The 18,528-nt window shown below is 37.0% G+C and overlaps 2 protein-coding genes across 2 annotated transcripts in view; one reads left to right on the top strand and one right to left on the bottom strand.

Annotated features, from left to right (window-relative positions):
• Window positions 1-4,382, bottom strand: part of LOC124635538 — a 91,431-nt gene extending 87,049 nt beyond the window's left edge. The window contains exon 1 of the mRNA XM_047171444.1: window positions 4,233-4,382. The gene's annotated coding sequence lies outside the window, so the exon portion shown is untranslated. The remainder of the gene's footprint in view (window positions 1-4,232) is intronic.
• A 4,009-nt stretch (window positions 4,383-8,391) lies between these two features.
• LOC124635591 (TNF receptor-associated factor 1) lies at window positions 8,392-18,404 on the top strand. The gene is made up of 11 exons (XM_047171517.1): window positions 8,392-8,765; window positions 9,977-10,150; window positions 12,021-12,134; window positions 12,415-12,560; window positions 13,245-13,458; window positions 13,794-13,935; window positions 14,297-14,466; window positions 14,860-15,055; window positions 15,441-15,556; window positions 17,198-17,353; window positions 17,808-18,404. The coding sequence occupies exons 2-11, from the start codon at window positions 10,046-10,048 to the stop codon at window positions 18,027-18,029; spliced, it is 1,581 nt and encodes a 526-aa protein (XP_047027473.1). The 5' UTR covers window positions 8,392-8,765; window positions 9,977-10,045; the 3' UTR covers window positions 18,030-18,404.
• Window positions 18,405-18,528: the final 124 nt, after the last annotated feature.

The raw sequence follows: 18,528 nt of genomic DNA on the forward strand, positions 1-18,528 counted from the left end.
GGGACGAGAGTCACGAGAGAGAATTTGGTGGTATTAGTAACAGTAGGATTTTTTTAAACGAAAATTGTGTGTATTATATTGTAGCATTTATCCTTCTCCTAAAGGTATGATTCCGAACCACGCTGCACGCAGCAGTGCTGCCGCGACACTACTGGTCTCCGTACAATTTATTTATTGGCTTAGAATAGAATAGAATAGAATAGAATATTTTTTATTTGTAAAACATAGGTATTGACAAAATAAAGATCTTACGTATGTATAATTAGAACGCTATGTTTTGTCATTACGACGTACAAATGTAGTAGAGAAAAAAAAACTTAACATTAAATTGACAAACAAAAATAGTAATTAAATCATCAGAAAACAAAATAAACAACAATAAATACAATTCACAGAGACATATCATTCAAATATTCATCTTATATGAGATTACATTCCGAGCTAGGCAGCATTGTCGCGGCAGCAATATAGCGGCAGCACTGCTGCGCGTCTGTGTCGCCCTACCGCCGCGACAGACCAGTAGTGCCGCAGCAAGAGTACCTATTTGAATGTTAACCCGTAAATTAACAACGCATCACCACGAACAGAGCGACACTGCCGCGTTGCTCAGAATCAGCGCGGCAGGCAGCACTGCTGGGCAGCACCTTAGTGGCAGCACTGCTGCGTGCAGCGTGGTTCGGAATCATACCTTAACTGTCTATTTTTACTTTTTGATTTTTAACGTCTCCAAGTTATTGAGGAATGACTACGCCAGTCAGTGTCGTGGTTATGTTAATAAGTTAAACAAAAATAAACAACACGAACGCGTTAGGTTTTCCCGTCACTTAAGATGTGAGAAGTTTAAGTTATTTTTATAATTGTGACGTCAAGCCTTAAAAAGATGATTGCAGCTTACATTAGTAGTTTTAAAATCAAATTTAGGAAAGGCAAGGTTATTAAGGTATGAATGAATAGTACCTATTTGCGTATACATTTTGAGCTAACTTCGGTACTTGATTCAAAATTGGCCAAAAATATCCAAATTAGCTGTGTAAACTTTTGGTCAAAGATCCTTGACCTTGACAATTCTTAACGTTTATAATATTGTATGTAGATTTACAAATACGTAATAAGACCTGTCGTCCTTTTTGAAAAAGAAGAATGAAAAAGAGTGCATGTAGCAGAGATGAGAATGTTGAGGTGGATGTGTGGGGTTTCCAGAATGGACAAAGTGAGGAATGAGTATATCAGAGGAAGCCTGAAAGTAGCGCCAGTGACAGAAAAAATAAGAGGTCAGCGTTTGTCGTGGTATATGTGTATGTGATGAGACGGTGTGAAACGCATGCTACAAAGAGTGTGCTAAGTATGAATGTGGAAGGATGGAGAGGCAGAGGTAGACCGAGGAAAAGATGGATTGATTGCCTGAAAGAGGACATGAAGCAGAAGGGAGTGGATGTAAGTATGACGTCTGACAGAGAGGAATGGAAGAAAAAGACATGTTGCACCGACCCCAAATGACTTGGGAACAGGGCAGGAAGATGATGATGATATTGTATGTACAAAGCCCTGAGAGAGACCCTAAGAGATTGAGTGCACCCTACTGACGACCAACGGCAGAGTTGGCTAGATGTTGTAGACTGAATCTTGGTACTTGTATTTACTTGTTCTTGGATAAAATATAGCTAATGGCACTCCAAGATAGTGTAGCTTCCGAATAGGGAAATCATTTTCATTTCAGTACAAAGTTAGGAGCCACAAAAATAAATACTTGAATGTTTTTATCCTCTTTATAATTTTTTGTCATTAAAGAAGTATAGATAGAGATATGTAATTGCAATCTTGTTTTTCCGCAAAGTATCACCATAAAAATAACGCAGATTCGAGAATTTGCTTTTAATTGTTTCAGATTTCGGTTTCCTCAATATTTTTAAAGGTTTTTCGAGAACAATTACTAATCTGAATTTATGAATTATAAAACAGCAAAAACAGGAACGTAGTTCCCACGGTAAAATTACTAATTAATTAATTTATGAAGACTACTAAAATGATTGACGGTAGTGTTGTAGTGTGATTAACTCATGCACTTATCGTTCCGGGTTTGTATCCTATGCGAGACAAATGTATGATTTACCAATCAAAATGCAATATTTTTATTTGTATGTATATTTTCTTATGAGCATCGACTTCCGTGTAAAGTTTAAGTTAAGTTTAACATGAGCTTGTTTTGTTGCATAAAGTTTTTGTGAGGTACAACATCTAGTTTGTTCTAGTCATTAAATGTGGTCATATTGTACTGCATAATACCTAACTGCTTTTGGAGATAAAATTCAAAGCTCATTTTAATCCGTTCCAGTATTCGAAGTCTAATTACATAACCCCGCAAAAGGATTACAATTTGGTCTTATTTATATAATTAACGTGAACTGGATCTAGGTCCACATGAATGTCCAATTCAAGCTAATTTACCAAAGCTTTGAATCTAGGTGAGCAGGGTTCTATACTGCTGTCCAATTTGTGTTGTATAAATATAGATATATCGATGAAAAAAATTTGCCCCGGTAATGTTTTTTAAGGTTTAAGATTTTTTTCACACTACTAATTTTTAGTCGGTTGATAGTTTGGGCTCATGAATCAGTTTCAAGATTAATAACACATTAATAAGCACATTACAAAGTATTTAGCCGCTATCAACCCGACTGAAAACTTAGTTAAAGTTTTCAGTCCAAAAGTGACAAGTGTGTGAGTTTGCTCTAAAAATGACTGGGAAAAGAAAAATTTAAGGTAAACAATCTTATTATAAAACATGCAATTGTTTGACTTGTTTGGCTTTTCCAAATTACTACCCATAAGGGTAGGCATTGTTGCGGAAGAAAGTGTTGTCATGAGAAAATATTTTCGATTGTTTTGAGTGTCTGATTTTATCTCTTAATTCAAATAAGTATCTACTTAGTAAATAACTTCATTATATTTTGTCTTAATACACTAGTAGTTGTTCTTATAAGTACTTTGTTATGCATGTAGGTATTATAGTAATTACATAGTGTAACTTAGGTTTTGTCTCAAACTTGTTTCCTGTGTTATTTATTGACCTTATACATTACCAATTTTATATGAAACGTCTTGTAAGGGTTTCAAAAAATCTAAACATCTAAAATGAACGACAGTCATCATCATCTCCCGAGCCTTTTTCCAACTATGTTGCTGTTGGCTTCCAGTTTAACAGAATGCAGCTGAGTACCAGTGTTCTACAAGGAGCGAATGCCTATCTGACCTCCTCAACCCATTTACCCTTAAAATGAACACAGTATGGTGACGTTTATAAAAAAGTTACATAAATGAGTTGAATTTTGTAGTTTTTGTAAGAAATCCATATAATTATTCATTTTATTTACACTTGACTTTTGGACCTTGCAAAACCTGTTGGGTATGTTTCGAATGCATAATACTTGCAAAAACTAGTTTTTTGATAAAAACTTATTGTTGCAGTGTGTTAAGTCATTAAGTTAATACTTAAATAATCCATTGAACGTTTGAATATTCTATTTCGGTATAATTATACTTATTTAAGGATTTGTTATTTTTTCAGATTTTTATGTTGTAGTTGCACGTTACAAATCTAGACAATTACCTATTTAAGTTTCAGTAGGTCATTGCAATTTCCTTGCTGTACCTTAAAATTAAAAATGCTTCTCAAATATGAAGGATACGTAATTTTATTAGGTATAATTAGGTCTGCCCTCCGGAACTGATAAAATTAACTTTAGTTATATTATAATTAGGTAGTGAAGTTTATTTTAGTTTGCATAATTTAATATTTTTTAACACAATATTTGTCAAAAAAACACAAAAACTTCTTTCGGTGAATAACCTCGCAACTTTCAATTAGGTACCTACAAGTGCAGTTGCATCAATAAATTGCATCCGAAACCACAATGCAACGCAAGTACAAATGACATTAAACTCGGTATCACTTAACTTGACTGCATCCGGCCGAGGAACCGTGCTTGACTGTGCATACAAACATACACTTAACTGCCAGTTAACTTGCGAACTTTAACGTCAACAACAAGTATTCTTGAGATGTGGTAATTTTCAGATCTCAGAATCACGATCTCGATTCAAGGCAAATCTCAGACAGAAGCAATAATTTTCCGATCGTTATCTCAAATATAATTATTATTGTGTCTTCTTGCAACAAAACAAACTACCTTACCCTGAAAAAAAAGAAAAATAATAACTAAAGAACTACTCACACACACAATCCACCTTGTAAAAAGCCTTCTTTTTATCACTTCACAAAACAGCACTGTTTTTTAATTGCGAAATAAATAAATGTGTAATTAGGTATCAAAACACTCGCGGTCTAATAAGTTCGGAGCGCGACAGACGTGCGTCTCTGTCGAGGTGTGTGCGTCAACTGAGCGGGTATTGAGAAATATCGCAGGCTGCGCCGCAAGGGCTGGCTGGATGCGCTTGCGCAGGCGAAGGCTCTAAGCTGTAATTGATAAAGGTTAATACATACGTACGTTATGCGCGACTGATCTCTTTAGTTATGTTTTAGGTAATTAATACATAACAGTCATAGACCGTTTACAAAGCGCAGGATGGATAATATTTGTGTAACATACCTAGTTGTAAATATGGTATCAGCATAGCTACAATAAAAATGCGGTAGTATATAAGCATTGCTATTAAAGTAAATGGGGATTTTCGCTTAATGGCATGACTAAAAAGGTGTATTATGTATGTATCATATTTTAACCACTTGACTAAATTAACTTACCTCCATAATTAATGAGCTTAATTATTCATTTGTAGTGATAATATTTACTTGCTGAAGTAGTTTTTTTGTTTGTTTATTTATAAAGTGAAGGATTGTATAAAAAATGCGGAAAACCAACATCATTTTAGTTTAGAATTAATGCTTAGGGAAGTTTTATAACCTGCTCACCATGACACAAAGATAAAGGATTTGGTCTATTAAATAAGATTTAAACAACATTAATTATATAAAAAATAATAATAAATAATATATAACATAAATGTCTCTTACTATACTGTTCTACTTACGGTTTATTTATATCCGGATGCATGAGGTAGCTGTTTTCAAGGATGGTCCAAAGTTTTTATTCAAATTCGGGTCTATTGAGATTCACTTGGCGTACACGCATAAAGTGTTGTCTATAGGCTTCCTTGGTAAATGGACTATGTAACACTGAAAGAACTTTTCAAGTCGAGTACCTAATTCCGAAGGATCTTTACCTCTTGTATGTCGCTAATAATAAAACAGTGGACAATCAATTGTGTCTCGAGTATATCTCCGCTCCTATATTAATTTCTAACAGACAGACATTGTGTGAAAGTCGTGGTGGCCCAGTGGGTAAAGGACCCCCGGCTGTCATTAAACATCCTTGGCAGTCGTTACGGGTAGTCACAAGCCAGTAAGTCTGACACTAGTCTAACCAAGGGGTATCGGGTTGCCCGGGTAAAGCACTGGTACTCAGCCGAATCCGGTTAGACTGGAAGCCGACCCCAACAAGATTGGGAAAAAAGGCTCGGAGGATGAGACAGACATTGTGTTGCTGGGGAGTTTGTTGCGCCACTTCTTCTTCCCAACAAAATCACATAGGAAGTGGTGAAGAGCAGATATTTTGAGGACTGCCTTATTTTAATTTGATTTTAATTCTAAAAAATGGAATAGGTTTAGTTTTATATACTTTATATAAGATCTTGGAGGTTATGACCTATAGCTTTTTATTACCTCTTATTAGGTTAATTTAGACTTCGTGCGTTGTATTACTGATTCTTATAGTTGGATGCGAATAGATGAGATGAATTCGATTACAAGGCTAAGCTGTATTTTTTTTAATTATTCAAAACTTTAAGGGGATTTCCGACTGGTACAAACAATGAATCGAACTTTGATCTTTCTATCAAAGTCAAAGTATTTCTCTACCAGACCTCGGGACTATAGAGTCCCGGATTTTTGGGAGGCGAACGTGGGGCCGAAGCCAACACGCTGAAGCCCTTTTGAGACAACTTTAATGAAATGGTGACACAAAACCGACGATTATCCCTGTATACACTATAGAAATGTACCCAAGGACAATCCCCGGTTCTGTGCTAAACTATTGCTAACTATGGATGAAAACTACTTGGGCTATTGTGATGGGATGCTAGTGGACTAGGAATGGGGAAACTACGGGAACTATGGCACCTGCCGATAACAATGTAATAAATACACGTAAAAATGGCAGGTGGAGACTCATTTATTATTTAGTTCACATTATGAGGAATGCAAGGAATCCAGATATTTTAATCATTTATTAGTGTTACAGCCTTTTTTAACACCCCACTGCTGGGCACAGGATCAAAAAGAAAAGGAAAAGGATCAATCATTTATTATATAATTTTTTTAGTTGAATAGTTTTATGAGCTTTTATGGGTAAGAGCAAAACGAAATGGCTTTTCTTTATTTTCCTTATTTCTTTCTTCTGAAAAAGAAAAGCATATGCAGCTGATTTAGGAAATAGTTCCTATGTATTTTTGTTGTTTCATTATACATAGGATTATACACACGTAATCACTGCCGCATTCTCTGTAGGTGTGTTGATCAATTATCACGTTAAATTGCTCTGACATTTTATTAAGACTATAATTTCCATACGTTCCGTCCATTATAGCTGCTTTTTATTCTCTATCAGCGTACACTTGAGCTTTAAAACAAGATCGGTACATCTTAAACTAGTACCAAGTACAGATCTTCGACAAATTCTAATAATATTTCAGCGTTGTAACAGCACCTTCACCTTAATTCAGTGCAAACAAACAGACGAGCTCAGCAAACATTAGGAAATCGGACGCCATGGCGCGCTAACGCTTGACCTTTCACTGGTACTTTACCTGTCACTGCACTATGATACCGTATATTGGTGTGTACCTAGTAATTATAACATAGGCTGTCATTTAAACATCTTTGGCAGTCGTTATGGGTAGTCAGAAGCCAGAAAGTCTGACAACCAGTCTCATCTAGGGATATTGGGTTGCCCAGGTAACTGGTTTGAGGAGGTCAGATAGGCAGTCTCTCCTTATAAAACACTGGTACTCAGTGGCTTCCAGATGACGAGTAGATACAACAAATACTTATGAAAACTGCGGAAAAGTTTTTATATATTACCAAATCGAAGATCAATAAGTACCTACTATAGGAAAGATGTGTTAACAAAAAAAGATTTGCTCGTAATTGCTTGACCAATAAACCAATCAAGATCTCCCGAACTTTTTTTTCTAAACTATTGACGTACATTATTACACTCATAAATAGAATGAAACAATCCAATTATAAGAACCGGTCTCTCTTACCAAATAATGATCGGATCAAATGTACAAAATAACATCAGGTTATTACGAAATTGAGACGGCAGAACAATATACATAGTACCTGCATTGAGTAATGTATTTTGCATCTTGATTTAGCATAAATAATGAAGTGTACTAAAAACAATGTGGGCTCCAAAATTCGTCCCTGAGGTATTCCATACTCATTCTATATTTATTATATTGCCAGTAATCTACTTTAAGTATTGACTCATGTCAGATAGGTAAATCTGCCAAAATTATGTTGAGGCAAAGTTCCTAGATTTTTAGATACCTAGATTGAGATACCAATATTTTTAACTAGGTACATTAGAAATAAACTGTGTCAAAGGCTTTATAAAGAAAATGAAACAATTCAATATTGTCAGAGCCGGTTTCGTCTTACCAAATAAATAATTCTCATATCAAATGTACAAATATCATCACAGTATTACGTAAGGGAGATGGCAGAACAATAAGCACAAAATCTGTGCATTGAGTAACGCGCCGGGAATCGAACCGGTCGTCCGTGGTCCGCATACTTTCACGGCTAAGCCACCGTGAACATGGGTCTTAGGGTAACCTACCGTGGAATGCAAAAAGAGGTTCGTATCAAAATTGTGTCACGATATGCTTTGATATGCAAAAAGGTGTTTAGTTATAAAATACGAACGTCGAACAGTTGTTAGGTAATTTTGTATAATCTCATCGAAACTATGTCAAGCAACGCCATCTATTGACGTAAATACACAACTTATACGCAAGTTGCTTTGGTGCGTTTTCGGTACACTCGCAAATTATTTTGTTTTCTTCGCATTTTGTTTATTCGATTACCGATATTTTTTGTACGGTGTCAGTAATGGTTGCGGAACTCACGCAATTAAAACATTGAGGTTCAAGTGTCCTTGAAAACTCTTTTTATTTTCCCAATAGTTAATCTAATTTTACCTATAAATATTGACACGGATCGATCCACCTTGACCCACAATAAAAATATTTGATCATATAGTATTTGCGAGCTTATCATCGTCAAACAACGCCCCGTATCATGTATCAGTGATAACGATAACGATAAAATGATTCATTTCAGTGACAAAGAGACGAGCTGCATTACAATACTGTGAAACTGTTCTATACAACCTTTTTGTTAAGACCTTTTATTAAAAAAAATAGAAAAAAAATCTTTACGTTTGATCGCTGAGCTGTTCGAAGTTTGAATTATTGCGCGCGCTTTTGTTTTCTTTCTAATTACGCTGTGTTAGTGATTGATTATCAAGCGCTCGGAAATTGTTAATTTTATCATTGACATTATTTAGTCAATAAGTTTAGCTATATTTTAACAGTGCTGGTGTGAGAAGTGTAATTCTTTTAATACATTTGTGATAGGAAAGTGTGGATATCAACTATTGGATTGACTTAAATTTAAAAAGGTAAGATGGTAATTCAGTCTTTATTTTGGTTTTTACATATTATCTATTTTAAGTATATATTTTCATGAGTTAGTAGACCTGAGTCACGCCATAACGTAATCGCTAGAATTAGAAGAAACCTTGTAAATTTTTCTTTGCAAGGTTGTAAGGTTTTAGAACTTAAATAGTTAGGTACTATCAATGGTCCAGTAATCAATGACAGTAAACACTATACATACAAATTGGATGTCATCTAATTAACTAAGTAATAAAAATTGCTACGTTCCTTCATACATATTAATTAGAATTAGGTATCCATTTGATTTTACGTGAATGGTTTCATGAGTATTGCAGTAAGTGGGAGGATTGAAGATGAAAATTGTGGAACTAAGTACCTAGGTATAAATTCCAATAAACAGTCATAGCTTCACATTTAACCCAGATTCAGAAATTGCTTAGATAGTTAGTTTAAAATGTACCAATTGCGCGTGCGCGAATTCCTACTTACTTAGATCAGCAATTTGAAGGATATCACCAGAAATGAGATACAAAAAAAATATCTATATATTAACTAGCTTTCTCCAGCGGTTTAACTCATGTCCACTTACTTAGGAACTAGCAACTCCGCGTCCATAGACTTACACAATAAGTGGGCTATTTAACACTGAAATAATTGAATATTCGGTAAAGTAGTTCTAGGGACTAGGACGATTAAGCAAACACACATTCTTCCGTAATTCCGTACATAACCGAACTTAGGTACAACTTTTTTTTGCTACGTGCGGGAATCGAAAAGAATCAATGCGAGTTCCGTCAAATTGATTGATCATCATAACATTCTTTAGTGTTTAGGTATAATTAAAATTATGACATCCATATGTATCTACGTTATTGAATTACGTGCACTTATTGATGTTTGAAGTAAATGCACGCGTGGGTGCATTCACGCGTTTACTTGTTGTAGGTATGTAGAAGAAAATAAATAAAATCTTTGTGTATTTTGATAATTACATATTACCACTTTACCAGTAGGTATGTACCTAATGTGTACCTATTGCATCTTTCAATCAACTATTAGATATTGCGATTCGCTATACGAACCTACGTTTATTAACAAAATATTTATATTTCAGTTAGAGTAGAGTACAAGTAATCTGTGGTACAAGTAACGTGTTTATTTTTCTCGCATCAAACTGTATGCAACCCCAATAAACATTCTTATTTTCTTTCAGGGAAGATATGGAGCAATCATGACATCAATAACCAACTTCCACTAAGAGGGGACACAGTTGAGGGTCAAAATGAGCCTGAACAGATACGGGCAGAGCGTGGATGGGCCTGCTAATAAGGCCAAGGACAGTCCCTGTTACTTCTGCAATGAAATGTTTGAAATGGGACAACTACAGGTAACCAATCTCTCATCATCCTCTGAGCCTTTTCCCAACTATGTTTGGGTCCAGTCTAACTGGATGTAGTTGAGTACCAGTGCTTTACAAGGAACGATTGCCCTATCTGACCCCCTCAACCCAGTTATCCGGGTAACTAAATACCCCTTGGTTAGAGTGGTGTCAGGTAACCAATCTTTACTGTGTATTATGGTTCTCACCAAAATTAGCTGGTCCAAATTATGTCAATCACACTTACACTGTAAAGGCGAAAGTTTGTGCGTATGTTGGGTACTTCTTCAAACGCAAACAGCTGAATGAATTCATCAGAATAACATTTTGGCAAATCTTATAGACTGCTTTTTAGTCAGTAGTACTTCCCTCAGGAGGAACGTGAAACTTCCGGAGAAAGATCAGGCGTAAAGCATGTTACAAAAGTCTAGACGTCCTTACACTGGTTTCCTTGAACAAATCCCTACATTGTGATTAACTTGTGTTTGTATAAGTTTCCTTGAATTGGCGTCTATCGACGACACGTTACATTGGTTTACCACATTCTCCAGATAAGATCTTAGCGAGGTATTCGCTATCGCGCTATTGAAACATGATTAAATTGTCAATATTGTAAAAACGGGAGCGGCTTATATCTAGCTAGGGATTACGCGCCCTTTGTCGATTGGTCCTAAGTGACGCAGAGATTTAAAAAAAAAAACTCTTCAGGGAACATTAATTTGTTCGCGTAATTTATAATTTAGGTATGGGCAGTATGTTACAAGTAGCAAGTAGATAAAACTTTACCAGTTATAAATTGCTATACATAAATGATAAATCTATAAATAATAGCTTGTACCAGAAGTCAATTTCTAATCAAAAGCTCTTATCATTGTATCGGAAACACATTTGTCTGTCAACAAGTGTCCTACTTGCCTAGTTGTTAACCACTTCATAGGCCTACTAACGACTTAGCCAGAGGTAAGGGCCCTTTGAATCAAAATGAACCACGTATTAGAGCGAGTACCCTTTGACAGTTTTTTTGGCATTTTGTTCCAATCTAGAGATAGTTCATCGAGTAAGTATTTGCTCGTTTTATTTAATACTGAAACTGTGGGATCATTTGTTTGTTCTGTCTAAACGCACTCTAATAGTACCTAACTCGAACCTTTTCGATGTATGACCTATCTAAAACAAACAATGGCGGCGATTGTCTTGTTCTCATGTAAGTAGATCAGCCAACTGCGCAGGACATATTGTAGTGTACAAGCATTTATGCCGATGCAGGTGCACTCCCTTTTCCTTCACTCTCATATGGGACTGTTATCTGACGCGATCGGAGAGAGATGAGGCGCAGGACCGACATTAAGGTGCTCTCCGAGGCATTGGTGTATTAATCACCAGCTTCCATACTAGGGGCTGCTTTGTGAAAGTTTCTTGAACCCATAAGTAAGGCAACTACGACCCGACCCGTGAATCTAATCCGAGACCTCGAGCATAACATGTCATAGAATAATTAGCTATTTGGACTTATGACATAGATCGATGCATTCTTAAAAGTAGCCGAAGAATGGCTATTGAATTACTAAAATAATAGTATTTAGTAATCTGGTTTGAGTTCAGCAAGTCGTGTGGTGCACTTCGACATGTTTTACTTTTATGATAATTTTGGTGTACGTATATTTTGTCAAATTACGTTAAAAAACGTATTTTCTTAAAATGGGACACATACTGCCAGGGCTGCGGGACTGTTCGCGCGTGTTACCGCGGCCCTGGTACATAGAAAGGAAAATGGTGGGTGTTAGTCAATAAGAGTCTGAAAAGTGGGACACGTAGGACCAAACTTTGTATTGAAGGACCAAAACGTCTTTTAGTGAGTTCGTCCTTGTATTTTTAACAGAATCATTTGAAGCAGTGCGGCAGTATATTGGAACAGTGTCCATTGCGATGCGGAGCATGGATCCAGAGGAAGCATAAGGAGACACACGTCAAGGAGTGCCCCAAGATGGAGAAGGTAAAATTATCTTGTTATTTGTATGTTGAACAAATAGAGAATTTTAGAAGATAATTTGACGTAGGTGCGCTGGCGCTGAGATCATCTTCAGAAATCCTTGTATATTATTATAAATTAAGAATTACGTAGCTTAAACTTAATAACACAATTCAATGGGTGACTTAAGCAAGAAAAGTAGGGAAAAGCTTGCCCTTTAAGGTACTAGATTTTAATTGCCATAAAATTCCTTCGCCCCTGACCAAATAAAAGCTAAAACTAACTCCAAATCCTCACCGTGCAGACGCGAAACTCTTCAAGTCACGTGAGCGTGCCAGCCCCGGCGCCGTCGCCGCCGCTGCCACCCGTCTCCAACCACACGTGGTCGCCTCGCCAAGTACCCCTGGATGACTGCGTGTCTTACTTGGAGAAGGAAGTCGCTTCTATCAAGTAAGAATGTAATTTAGTTTGTTATTCTTTGTTTTCATTTTCACATCTGGAATAAGTCAACAAGAAAGTCCTGCAGAAAGTCTCAACTTACAGTACGTCCTTTTATATACTCTCTTATAAACGCCCCCTATGTACTCCCCTTATGTACTGTCTTATGTACTCCCTTCTGTAGTCCCCTTATGTACTTCTCTATGTACTCTCTTATGTACTCCTTTCATGTACTCTCTTATGTGCTCTCTTTGTACTCCTCTTATGTACTCCCCTTAAGAGATCTCTTATATACTGTCTTATGTACTCCTTTCATGTACTCTCTTATGTACTCCCTTCTGTAGTCCCCTTATGTACTCTCTTTGTACTCCTCTTATGTAGGTACTTTTCTTAAGTGATCTCTTATGTACTCCTTTCATGTACTCTCTTATGTACTCCCTTCTGTACTTCTCTTAGGTACTCTCTTATGTGCTCTCTTTGTACTCCTCTTATGTACTCCCCTTAAGTGATCTCTTATGTACTGTCTTATGTACTCTTCTGATGTACTCTTTTTATGTACTCTCATATGAACTCTCTAAATAGAACCTAACAGGTAGATATGTTTGGAACTTAGAACCAACATCATCGCTCTAAAGATGTTCGGCAAAGTAAAACATTTCACCAACCGTACCAATCAAATCATACCTTACATTTCAGACTAGTCCTAACCGAAGAATCAGGTCACCGTGACGTGCAAACCACAGAACTGGAGAACATTCGTTCGAAGATAGTGCTGGTGGAGGAACGCAGCCAGCACTTCCTGTCCACCCTGGTGTCTCTTAGAGCTGCCGTGGATGATGAGGCTGAACGGTCTGCTAATTGGGCTGCACAGTTCAAACATGATCTGGCGAATGTGCAGTTGGCTTTGCAGGTAATTTTGTTAAGGAGTATAATTGGATGTGGTAGTAGGTTCTATTCTTGAAATAAGATGCAGTTACATACAGAAGTAGCATTATCTGCTTTTTCCCAAAGCCGACATGCGTGTGACCTTTTGAGTGAACCAATTTAAAAAGTTTTTTTTTTTATTTAAGTTTGTCTTTGTTTAGTAATCTGTGGTTCGTTGTTTTGGTCGGATGTTCGAAGTGAACAATCGATTGCCATATAATAATAGAACGGTTATACGAACATGCACGTAGCACAGTCCTTCCGTATACTCGTTAAAACGATTACACCAAACTCACCCAAGTACCCATACTTTTTTCCCAGGAGCTACAAAGCCAGCAGTTACAAACAGTGATGCGGCTAGAGAGTACAGTGAGCAGCCTGGTACACGAGCAGCACGAGCGAGAACTCTTGGAACAAGCTTTGACGCAGCATGACAACAGGATCCGAGCCGTCAACAAGTTAGGTGAGAACAATGAAGGGCTAAGTATACTACCTTGTGGCATCCCCACACCATTGAGAGAGATAGTGTCACTTCAAGAAACTTGAACTATCTATATGTCATACTAGTCTTAGTTAAGATGTATAAAGTTTATTTGTTTTGTCTTAAGCGTGTTACTATGTGAAGTCAATTTATCTATACAAGTAACGAAGCAGTAGCGACAGTGTTAAATGCTTTGGACAAATCTGTGCATATGCCAAGCGAGATGTCTTACGTGGTAAATTTTTTAAACTGATTTACATTATTACGATGTTTTATATAATAATGCATTCTGAACTTTTCTAAGTTTTAACAAGCGCTACTTTCTATTGGTACGATTTTCCAGAGGAGGTGATAAGCTACATAAAGCAGACGGTAGAAGAGGAGAGAGAGAGGAACGCGGAGAACCGCGCCGCGTTAGAGAGCGAGCTCGTGGAGGCGCGACGCTCCTCCGAGCAGCTCGCTCACCTAGCTGCCCTGAGGGCACAGCTACAGGCCACCACTACTGAGAGACCGGTGAGGGACTTTTGTTTGATACAGTTTTGACTGATGTATAACTATGATACATTTGGATTTGTAATAATGTTATCCTACCTAGATATACATAAATAGCAGGTTTATACCTATGTTTCAAGTCTCGGTTTAATTGTTTGTACCTATAATTCACAACAAGTACATCCTGTATAATCTTACATGCAACGGAAGGGTAAAACTTTTAGTATCTTAATTACTGCTACCTAATTTATTGCGCCCAAAATAATAAATCCCTAAAATCTAACTCTTATAGACATGCTACCATCTCATAAATATGTAAATTAAGCACCTGCGAAATAAATTGACTAAAAAACCTTTAAACGGAAATATACACCGTTTCGATAAATCCTTGAAAACGACCCTTTTGAACTCCAGACAATAGATCGCATAGCAGTACTAGAAGTAGCTACCGCCGACGCTCGCGCAGAGGTATCGGAGCAGTCCAGCAAGGTGGACGCCGTGCTGCGGGACCTGCGGGCGTTGACCAAGTCCTACCACAAGCTGCGCACTGAGCTCGCTGACTTCCAGGCTAGAGCCAGCTTCGACAGGACTGAGATGGGCACTGATGATGGTCAGTATATTGAAGAAGGTATTGTGGGTAGTAATAGCCTAATGGCTAAAACGTGGATGTACCAATCGTGGTCAATATTCCCAATCTTGTAGTATTTACTTAAATCTAAAATACTATAGACTCTAAAATATTTAGCCTATCTTGTCACTAGTCATCATCCTCCGAGCCCTTTTCCCAACTATGTTGGGGTCGGTTTCCTATCTTGACACTAGTATTCTTATTATATCATACGGGCCTAAAAATCTGCAAAGAAACCTCATGTAAATTATAGATAAGAATATAATCAGATCAGGCTCTGATTCTCTCTTGAATACAGTTTAATTTTCGGAATTAAATCTGGCCAAATATCTTCAGTCTTTGAATTTAACACATTCCCATCATCCAGGTCATTTCATATGGAGGATAGACCGCTTCCTAGAGCGAATGAAGGACGCGAAAGAGAACGACACGGTACTGACCAGTCCTATATTCAGGACCAGCAAATATGGATACACTTTGAAGGTAAGATCGAAAAATTATGTAATATAAATAGATGAGAAGTCCTCTTCTGTAAATTCGGAAAAGTCAATTAAACAAGGGATGGACAACAAACAACATTGGATGAGGGATCTAAAATTTCTTACCGGAGACCAAACTATAGTTCGGCCGTTCAGAGAATGCGTTCCTGACACCTATCAGTTAGTCAGGACTAGTGATGGGCACAACATAACACTGAGTTCGTTACCGTTCCCCCAAAATAAACCGCCGCATTATTTTAAGATTATTTTCGTTTTAAATTGGCGGAATCATTTAAAATTTATATTTTAGTTATTTAAGTGGAAACCAAAAAAAGGTAATATTCATATAATAAAATCGTTTTATTTATTCTTTGTTACAAAGTTACAATCTGTATTTCTATGCAATAAAGTAAGTACATTGAATTGAATGTGCGTACAGAATATTAATCAGACTCCGATTCGCTTGAGGAGGTGGTGTCTTCATCATCATCTTCGCCTACGTGTATAATTATATTAGGTATTATCAATAACAGAATCAATCCTGATATCTCGGTCAAAACCTTCCAAAATCAGGTTTTTAGAGCTCTACCTCACTGGGACGCCATGGCGACGTCGCAAGCGGCACAGGTCTGGCTACTTCTGGCATCCAAATGTCGCCAAGTCGAGTGGCCATGGCGTCTCGACAGTCAATTGTTTACGTCGTCGCTCAAGAAATTGCAAGCTAATTGGCGACCACATTGGCGACTGTGTGAGGGAGGTGCGCTTTACCGTGTACATTATAGTGGCTACTGTGGCCACGTCGCGTCGCCAAGTTGCCACGGTAGCCAGAAGCCACATAGGGAACTGTAGCTCGTGGCCACGCCTCCAATTTGGCGACGTTGCGACGTTCCATACATTTCAATACTAACTGCTTGGATACGTAGCCGGCGACGTCGTCATTGGCGTCCTAATGAGGCAGGGCACTTAGTCTTAGCGCACGAAACGACAACAAACGACTATTTAGCGTCACAAAATGACGGCCCATGATGCCATTTGGGGTTACCAATTTCAACCTAAATATAAAAATGCTACTTTCTTTCGCGCGTTCAGTTTGATCATACTTTTATTTTTATATTTCATAAAAGTTATCCTATAGTCCATTATTTTCAAATTCTTAAAAAGAAAAACAAAAAGTATTATTTTATATTATAAGTATAACTGTATAAGAACCATCAACCAGAACAGATTACGATACTTGCCTGTTATTTTTAGCACAGCACTACAAATATAAAGCGCTGACATAACCTTGTAATAGCGCAGTATAGATTTAGAAAAATATTGTTTACCAAGTTATTTGACACTCAATTTGGCACAAAATTACAACATTCATTGATTATTATTGATATAATAATGTTGTTTTAATGCTCAACAATTGTTAAAACGATAAACAACCAGCAAAAATATTTTTATCGTACTGCAACGCCATTACAAAGTTACGTCGTCAGTTCAATCGCGATGTGTCAGAAACGCATTCTCTGAGCGGCCGAACTATAATCTCGGAAGTCATGTAAATTCATAGCCTTTGCAACAGAGGCAATTATATAGCAAATGTCTAGACCCCATTACAACTGACAAAGGTCGTCATTAAAGACATATTTCCTTGCAGGCAGAGCTTAATTTAAATGGTATCGGCAAGTGGAAGGGTCGTCACATCACGTCGACAGTCCGCCTCGTGGCCGGGCCCTACGATGCGCTGCTGGACTGGCCCTGCGACTTCAGCGTTAATATCGTGCTCAAAGACCAACCTAATAATAGGACCCAGGTGAGGAAATAAAGCTAGGGAACACTGAAAGGGATGTTTGCTTTTGAACTCGTAGTCTGGATCTTTTTCTTCACTCCCGTCAAGAAGGGTTGCTTATAATCCCACTTCTGTCTCCTCTAATACGGAGAAAGTAAGTGGTGTTCAAAAAAAAGCATTTTAAAAGTACATACCTTGGACTTCTAACGCCCTCAAGTGTCATTGGTACTCCTTACTTGTCTTAACTGTCAGGTTCAAACCCTTACATTCTTATGAAAGGTACAGGTATCAATCACTAGCACGCCACAATAGGTACTTCTGAAAGAGTCAACGAGTTATAAATCACAACAATTGCATCACTCCTACACCCTAAGTTGCCTGATTAATAAAAATATTTTGTGATTTCTGATCCACAACTATCTAAAGAATTTTACCCAGACCCTTTTGAAGGCTTTGCAACTATCCCTTATTTCTGCAGGCCATGGACATAGTAAAATCCCTGCAGCTTCGTCGCAAGTCATCCTCCAAGCGTCACGACTATGACGACGCAGAAGACGACAGCCGCAAGTCTTCGGAACAACTCGATAAGACCGTCACGCAGATGAAACGACAGTACATCTTCATACCACACACAAGTCTCGATAAGTTCGAATATGTTAAAAACGATGTCATGTTCATTGAGTTTATTGTTAATCAGTGATTTTGAAAATGCTGAAAATTCTGTAAATCTTCTTCTTCCCGCCCTGATACCAATTTTATCTATGGTTTCTTGGAACCTAAGCTAGATTTCATTTACATATTTTTTATACAATTTTGCTTGTGTTTTGGGTGACATCTATGTAAACTATAAGACAATGTTGTATCTACTGACTATTTTTTAACGTAAACTAATCCACCTTGAAATTAAGACTATTTAAACATATTCTCTCTAAATTGTACAATGAAATTATAATTATGTAAATCAAAGAATATATTTGCTGTATACATATTTTTCTTTAATAAAACCAAGTATTTTATACTTATTACATAGAATTAGAAAAATGAATAAAAAATATTTTTGTTCAAACAATAACAATTCCTGGATGTTTTATTTAAAACGTGTATAAGACTTATTTTATAAACCTTATTGATAAAAATTTAATTGAAATGGCACTACGATAGTCATAAGTATAGAATTGAATCAAAAACTCCGAATCTTA

The sequence above is a fragment of the Helicoverpa zea genome, chromosome 13, assembly GCF_022581195.2.
Source record: "Helicoverpa zea isolate HzStark_Cry1AcR chromosome 13, ilHelZeax1.1, whole genome shotgun sequence".
Taxonomy (NCBI): Eukaryota; Metazoa; Arthropoda; class Insecta; order Lepidoptera; family Noctuidae; genus Helicoverpa; species Helicoverpa zea.

Coding starts and splice junctions, on each gene's coding strand:
- LOC124635591 (XM_047171517.1), top strand. CDS start 10,046: ATGAGCCTGAACAGATACGGGCAGAGCGTGGATGGGCCTGCTAATAAG. Junction 12,135..12,414: donor AGTGCCCCAAGATGGAGAAG/GTAAAATTATCT, acceptor CTCACCGTGCAG/ACGCGAAACTCTTCAAGTCA. Junction 15,056..15,440: donor TGAGATGGGCACTGATGATG/GTCAGTATATTG, acceptor CCCATCATCCAG/GTCATTTCATATGGAGGATA.